General features: G+C 38.1%; 2 protein-coding genes across 4 annotated transcripts in view; one reads left to right on the top strand and one right to left on the bottom strand.

Annotated features, from left to right (window-relative positions):
* LOC107705530 (protein FAM117B-like) overlaps window positions 1-4,315 on the bottom strand; it is a 9,097-nt gene extending 4,782 nt beyond the window's left edge. Inside the window, exons 1-5 of one of the 2 annotated variants that reach the window (XM_016508838.1) lie at window positions 4,017-4,315; window positions 3,029-3,093; window positions 2,772-2,924; window positions 2,008-2,091; window positions 1,797-1,907 (exon numbers count right to left, since the gene is read on the bottom strand). In XM_016508838.1, the coding sequence (XP_016364324.1) occupies window positions 1,797-1,907; window positions 2,008-2,091; window positions 2,772-2,792 (216 nt within the window). In that variant the 5' untranslated portion in view covers window positions 2,793-2,924; window positions 3,029-3,093; window positions 4,017-4,315. The remainder of the gene's footprint in view (window positions 1-1,796; window positions 1,908-2,007; window positions 2,092-2,771; window positions 2,925-3,028; window positions 3,094-4,016) is intronic. The other variant, XM_016508837.1, reaches the window with a different exon arrangement.
* A 33-nt stretch (window positions 4,316-4,348) lies between these two features.
* LOC107705593 (bone morphogenetic protein receptor type-2-like) overlaps window positions 4,349-7,887 on the top strand; it is a 20,406-nt gene continuing 16,867 nt past the window's right edge. Inside the window, exons 1-2 of one of the 2 annotated variants that reach the window (XM_016508959.1) lie at window positions 4,349-4,568; window positions 5,018-5,901. In XM_016508959.1, the coding sequence (XP_016364445.1) occupies window positions 5,826-5,901 (76 nt within the window). In that variant the 5' untranslated portion in view covers window positions 4,349-4,568; window positions 5,018-5,825. Of the gene's footprint in view, window positions 4,569-5,017; window positions 5,902-6,328; window positions 6,846-7,887 lie in introns of those variants that run through there. The other variant, XM_016508957.1, reaches the window with a different exon arrangement.

Below are 7,887 nucleotides of genomic sequence, written 5' to 3'. Positions count from 1 at the left end.
TTGACAGTGTAATTTACTTGGCAGTCAATCGGACAGTCACAAGCCTCCCGGTTTTCATCCAAAATATCTTAAATTGTGTTCCGAAGACGAACGAAGCTTTTACGGGTTTGGAACGACATGGGGGTAAGTGATTAATGACAAAATTTTCATTTTGGGGTGGAGTATCCCTTTAAAGATGTTTAAAAGGGATATTCTAGGTTTAGTACAAGTTAAGCTTAATCTATGGAAATTGTGGCATAATGTTGATTACAACAAAAACTAATTTCCATTTCTTCCTTTTCTTTAAAAAAATAAATAAAAAAATCTGGATTACGGTGAAGCACATATGATGGAAGTGAATAGAGCTAGGCCGTGTTTCTCAAAAGCATTTAAGCATCGTTTTAAGTTGATAATAGAGACCATTGGTGGCAATGGGTCTATGATCTACTTTGGCTTACGATGTTTTTGGGAAACACAGCCCTAAAATACTTGTTGTTTTAGTAGTATAGCCAAAAGATATGCATGTTAAGGGCCCCTTCATGAAGAATGTGTTTTTCCATTCTACTGCGCTACTTTTCCATTGTTTTTCTACGTAAGCATGAAGATGGACGTGATTGACCATTGCGTTTGCATCTTGTGTCTTTTGCAGCGTCTCACGCATGAAACGGTGCTCTAAAAACAGCGCTCAAGTTTTAAAAAAGTTTGAGTTTTTCAAAGCATAAACATGTTCTGTGTAAATGGCCGCTTACATGATTTTAGTGTGGAAAAAACTGCTCACTAACCTTTTCTATGTTAAGTTTTATTTCATTTTACCTTGTCTCAATGAAAATATAATGCCTAAAAAATCTTAACCCTAAAAGGACTGTTAAAAATATTTTTACAGCTAAAATAATACACAAGTAAAATAATTAATGCGCAGACACATTATTGAAATTTCACTGGCAAAAAGGACCAATGTCCACTTTCAATAGTGTAATAATGCACAAAACACTGCTTACACCGAAGTCACCTCAAACCAAGCAGCGATCTGTTGGTCAATGCAGCAAATTTGTTGAAAAAGTTGAACCTGATGCAAAATCTGTGTGAGGAAATGTTTCAACGTTATGTGAAATTCTTGATCGTGCAGATTCCTATTTCGCCTGTTAAATTTGTTGAGCAACTGTTAATATGCACCTTAATTGCAAGTGCTTTTTTAAAAATAAAATTAGAAGCTTCATATTTCTTCTTTTAAATCCTCCAAAAATTGCCTCCATTCACTTCCATTGTAAATACCTCACCATAACCTCGACTCTCAAGTCAAAATTATTTTTGTGGTAATCAGCATTACAACACAAATGCTGATGATTGAGCTTAACTTGTACTAGATCTGGAAATATTCCTATAATACAATGCCTTCTACTCAGGGAGCTCATTTGGATGCTAGGTTGTTGTACACTGCTGAGGTGTCATGCATAATTAATTGCACAATTGTTATAAAAATGCACACGCATAGAAATACAATGTGTTAACTTCTTCATTCAAAGGCTGTGCTGGTGAAGGCAGGCTGCAAGAGGACACTTGTAATCTACTCTAAAACCAGCCACTGTCCTTTGGAACAATCCTGTCCCCCAGTTTCAAAGGGCCAGAGAAGCGTCAAAATTGGGACAGATTTGCAGGAAAGTGGGGCACTATTAAATTCTCCAGACGTTTGGCCTACTTCAATTCTGCATCATGTACTAGCCCAGGAGGCTAAGGAGGTTTTCTTAATGATGTACAAGAGCACCCTGTTATTCGCACACAAGCACAAACGGTGGCTGCAGGGATGCGATGATGCCCACCTGTGACTGGATGATGGTATGGTTGCCATTAAAGGGTGACTTGCGGTCTTTGTCCCGGCGGTGACGGCTGCTGCGTTTGCTCCGCTGGAGCTGTTGTCGCAATTTTGCGATCTAAAAGAATTCAAAACAGAGATGATGAATAGCATAGTACATTAAAAAAACAAAAAAAAGTGGAGGATGAGGAACACTGGATCAGCTTTAGATGTCTCACCTCTTTAAGCTGGTCAGTGCTGTCGCAGGAAGCCGATCGCTTATGAGAACCTCTCCTCCGCTCATCTACCCAGGCCCTAGGGGTCTGACAAGGAGAAAAGTGAGAGAATAAGGGAAAACAGAGATTGGACCAAACAATTCAAGCATCGACTGATTCATTCATAAATCGGCTCAAGGATGGGGAAGATTATTTGTTTTCTTTCTTTCTTTCTTTCTTTTCGCAGCATAATCACAGTAACTTTGTTTGCATTTTTGCATGTTTTTCATACTAAGGAAAATTATGGAACAAACTTTTTTCACCCTATAACACATGAACAAGCAGAAAACTATCCCAGGGTGCTTGTGCAACAACAACAAAAAAACATTATGTATGTATGCGTGTGCAAATTAACATATATGCTGATTTTCTATTATATATATTGTATACTGTTAAATATTTATTTATAATTTAAAATAATATATATAATATCATATATAAATAATATACCTATTATAAATAATATAAATAATATGTAAAACATGTGTTTCTTGCCTGTAATATTATAAATATTTTAATATATTATATTAAAATTATATTTATATATGTAAATTATACTATATAAATTACATATTTTACTGATGATTGTAAACTGGCTGTCCTCGTCATTTTAAAACTGGAAATTTGTAAATTACAGGTCTACTCTTTCTCTCTTTGTGGTGTCATTTTGTTCATTTATTGTACATATGTGTTATGTACGCATAGCATAAACAGCATAAATGTCTCACCTGAGTGGCCTTGTCCCTCATTTAGAGGGTGTGGTGGGCGGAGCTCCCGTGCCGCTGCCAGGTCCTTGATAGGCCAGAACTTACAGGTGAGTTGAAGGGAGGAGGATCCCTCAGTGTTTCAGCTGAAGGAAGGGCTTTCAGAATGAGGAGTGACTAAAGTAAAAAGAGAGGAAAAAGTAGGATATTTTTATATAGACCCATAGATATTTGATATATATTATCAATCAAAATTTGAAGGTTAAATTGTAATTTTTTACATTTTATTTTGATTCTTCCACAGCAAAAACTGCTGACCAGCTGGTCCAGCATTTACCCTCCTCTCCTGTAGTAAAACAATCATTATCTCTTGGCCTCTATTCATAATCTCTTAATCCATCATGTGTGGCTCGTGTGGTTTCGTTTTAACCTCTGTCCCCATTTTTTTCCTACATTCTACGCAATCTCTTTATTCTTTACTACACACATCTTTTTCTCTCTTTCTTTGTCTGTGCCTTCCATGTATAAACAAAAAAACACAAGATTACTGAGGTCACTTTGTGAAATTCAGTCCATCTGTGCACTGGTTTGACATTCTGTAAAATGGATTTTTATGCATTCATGGAAAAAAAACAAAACAGCCTGCAGTCAACTGAAGGCTGAGCGATTGTAATGGTTGTTGTTTAAAATGTAATGTTGTTTACCCACATAGCGCCCCCTAAAGCCTGTTTTCAGCCATCGTGTTTGCCATGGCAACCAATTAAGATAAGGTGTAATGTTAATGCAATGCAGACCACGCTGCAAGACCAAACCGATTACATGTACTAATAAAATAAAATCTTAAGTGAAATGATTCGTCATTAAAATAAATATCCAAAACATTATATACATATCATATGAAACAACGTAAACTCTGCTGAATCACTGAAACAAATAATTTTATGAAGAGATGTCAAAAGTCTAATTATTAAAGCTCTAATATGATTGCTTTTGCCGATGGACTAAATGATTGCAACAGACGCAGAGTCGCGTTAGTGTAAAATCTGCAGCACCGCACCCCGCGCTCAGGAATAACGAAAACAAGCCGATGAACCGCATGCATCTCGGTCTGTGCCAATGCTATATAGATTACACTGGTCACATTATTCATAATCCATAACTGTTTCAGGGATTAAATTATTCTGCGTGCAAAAACAGTACCCACAATAGAACAATAATATGCAATGCATTGATAAATATTAGCGCATGGTGTTTCATACGGGTACTCACCTTTGACTGATGAGAGAATAACTGCACACGGCGCGTTCATGGTCCTTTGCGATAAAAGGAAAAACACAACGGTGTGATATGGATCCAGCGTTTAGAAGGTCGTTGAAAAACAGGTTGGTTGTTGGTGGAGCGCGGCCGGTGTTGCTGGGTCAGAGAAACAGAATGAGGATGCGCAGTGCCGTTGCTATGGGCGTTGCTGTGCTGCCGGTGGTCGATGGGCTGTCGCTGTGTAAAGGTGATACCAGAGCTGTAATATCAAAGCGAGTGAATTTATGAGCAGGTCCTCATCGCCTGAAGGGTAAAAGACTCAAAAATCGGTGTTTTTCGCGGTTGCAGACATGCTTTTTGGGGAGGGGCGGTAAGGGTTCCCCTCACAGGACAGCTGGCGTTGAGGTGCGCGCTCCCTCAGTCTCAGTGGTTCCGTGCTCGCGCACACCAGACTACGTTACTGTTGCTGAGGCGCGTGGGGCTGTTTTCCCCTCGTGCTGCTGATGTGCTGGTCCACGACCAGAGATGGGCTCTATCACGCTATAAAAATATCAAAAGACACAGGTAAAATATACAATGTATAATAGCCTACTTATGTATTTTTGGTATAATTAAATAGCTTTTAAACTGATACCCATCAGTGTTACACATCTACTAGAAAATAGTAGCATACGATTATTCTTTGTGAAAATGTGAAATTATGCACACATGCGCTACATACATAATATTAAAAAATAATAAATATATAATAAAATAAAACAATTTAAATAAAGTATAACTTAAAATAAGGTATAATTTTTTATTTACAAAAATATTTATATAAATATTTTTTATAGGCTAATATAAAGATTTTTACTAAATTATATTTAAATTAGAATTTAGATATTTGTAAAATATACTGTATTATATTATTTGTAAATTGGCTGTCCAGCTAAACTTTATTGTTTATTTTTGTATTTACAGCTCTGCTCTAAGGGCAGTGTTTATTTATCAGCCTTGATTTTTGTCTTTAGTGTCTTCATATGGTGTCATTCTACCAGTCTGTCGCATGAGGGCGCTTCGCGTCTTTTCTCCTATAAATCGGCCCCCACATCGAACAATCGAATCACAGAGACAATCCGAAGACGAGGCGTTTCCAGTCGCTGTCTGGTCTGCTGTGCCTTTCTGGCCGTCTTCTGTTGCCGTTCCCCTTGTTTGGAGTACGGACGAAAATCGTAAAAGGTTCAGTTTCCCGGATCATGGAAACAGCGAAAATTCCTGAAACGAAGATCAAAAGATAACGAACGCGAGGAGTATGACGACAAATGGACATTTTAATAGTCGGGAGTCACGAAACGGATGTTACCCTGTACCAGAAACTGTGTTGCCATCGAGGACACTTGCGGTCTCGGGATGTCCCATATAACTGCGCTAAACTCTGAGTAGGCAAATGTATGGGGCGCGTGATTTGGAACAAAGGGGAAAACAAAGTTTGATGTGATTTGTTCATTTGGTTTGTTACAACAGACACTGGCACTCAGTAGACAGATATCACAGTCATCATTTGGTTACAGTTGATGCTTCCTGCTGGAGGAAATAAAAGCAGTGAAGGTTAATGCAAGACCTTTAAGATAGTTTTATACTATTTCATTGCCATTCTCAAATGAACAACTTGCTTTTGCATGCAAAACAACATGCTGTTTTGAAAAAAAAAGTGTGATGCTGGACTCTCCAAAGCACAAATATTCTTGCCTGACTGCAGTCTGAAGCCTAGAGAGCTATACAAGTAACTGAGAATAAATCAGAATATATTGTCTTTGAAGAGGAGGAGAAAAGAAAAACATGGCAGTTGAAGGCCGAATAACAATTCTTGATGTTGGACTGATTGCCATGGTGGTTCTTCTGGGTCCTGTGACTGGTAAGTAGGCTAATTGTTAACAGATAAGTAGCAATAGAAAGAATGGCAGTAAATATAGAATTACTGTAAAATTGTTGCTCCACACCCTAGTTTCCAAATCTCTCAATGTCTTCTCAAAGTGAAGGCGTAATTAATTGTACACTGAATGTGTGTTTGCGTCCTGCCAGTTTTGTGGTGAATTTACTGCCACCCACATCCATCAGGAGCTCTACATTTCCTGAGTGTGTGTGTGTGTGTTTGTATTTGTGGATAAGTAACAAAGCGAGTAGGTGTGTGTGAGTCAAGAGATCCGCACTGTTTGTGTCATAGTGTGTGTGGATGTGTATATATAAACAATTGTGCCTTTATCTGTGTTTATATGTCCATTTAAATATATATCTCTCTTTTATGTGTATGCGTGTGTGTGCGCTCTCTGGCACAGGACACTTGCGGTCTCGGGATGTCCCATATAACTGCGCTAAACTCTGAGTAGGCAAATGTATGGGGCGCGTGATTTGGAACAAAGGGGAAAACAAAGTTTGATGTGATTTGTTCATTTGGTTTGTTACAACAGACACTGGCACTCAGTAGACAGATATCACAGTCATCATTTGGTTACAGTTGATGCTTCCTGCTGGAGGAAATAAAAGCAGTGAAGGTTAATGCAAGACCTTTAAGATAGTTTTATACTATTTCATTGCCATTCTCAAATGAACAACTTGCTTTTGCATGCAAAACAACATGCTGTTTTGAAAAAAAAAGTGTGATGCTGGACTCTCCAAAGCACAAATATTCTTGCCTGACTGCAGTCTGAAGCCTAGAGAGCTATACAAGTAACTGAGAATAAATCAGAATATATTGTCTTTGAAGAGGAGGAGAAAAGAAAAACATGGCAGTTGAAGGCCGAATAACAATTCTTGATGTTGGACTGATTGCCATGGTGGTTCTTCTGGGTCCTGTGACTGGTAAGTAGGCTAATTGTTAACAGATAAGTAGCAATAGAAAGAATGGCAGTAAATATAGAATTACTGTAAAATTGTTGCTCCACACCCTAGTTTCCAAATCTCTCAATGTCTTCTCAAAGTGAAGGCGTAATTAATTGTACACTGAATGTGTGTTTGCGTCCTGCCAGTTTTGTGGTGAATTTACTGCCACCCACATCCATCAGGAGCTCTACATTTCCTGAGTGTGTGTGTGTGTGTGTGTTTGTATTTGTGGATAAGTAACAAAGCGAGTAGGTGTGTGTGAGTCAAGAGATCCGCACTGTTTGTGTCATAGTGTGTGTGGATGTGTATATATAAACAATTGTGCCTTTATCTGTGTTTATATGTCCATTTAAATATATATCTCTCTTTTATGTGTATGCGTGTGTGTGCGCGCTCTCTCTGGCACCAGCCCCTGAGCTGCAGTAGAGCTACTGAGCATCACACAGATAAGATAAGAGCTGACCCTGCTCATGGTTCATGTGGGGAGAATAAAGGCTAAACACTGATTAGCTGTTAAGACAAGCATGAAACTTAATTTCTCATCTTGCGGTTTGATGCTTAAATAGGCACATTATGGCTTGCAGATTGGCCTTCTCCACAGCTAACCCTGCAGTCTGACCATCCGGGCTGAAACCAGAGCCAAATATCTGCTCGGACAGATATCTGAGGACCGTACACCACTCAAGAATGCTAAAAGCTTGCCTATGTCCACTTCAGATTCAAGCCAGCCTCAGATTTGTAGTTACTATGGTGCTATAAAAGTAGTGTTGTGATTGTGTTGTAGAGCAGTGCCAAACTCAGTTAGTCAGAGTGTTTTTACAACCAGTATGTAGAACAATACAATGACACAATGATGGCAAAATGATTATTAGACTTCAACAATAAAAGCATTATGAATAGAGTTGTTATCATTAACTAATACTATTAAAAATTGTTTTCGGAATTGAAATAATTATGAAATGTAAAATATATGTAAATACTAGATGAAAACCGGTAACTTAAAAATTCGAAATGTTGCCTT

This window comes from Sinocyclocheilus rhinocerous, unplaced genomic scaffold (genome assembly GCF_001515625.1).
Source record: "Sinocyclocheilus rhinocerous isolate Xijiao unplaced genomic scaffold, SAMN03320098_v1.1 scaffold504, whole genome shotgun sequence".
In the NCBI taxonomy this organism is placed as follows: domain Eukaryota; kingdom Metazoa; phylum Chordata; class Actinopteri; order Cypriniformes; family Cyprinidae; genus Sinocyclocheilus; species Sinocyclocheilus rhinocerous.
This window is presented reverse-complemented; position numbering and strand designations above follow the sequence as displayed.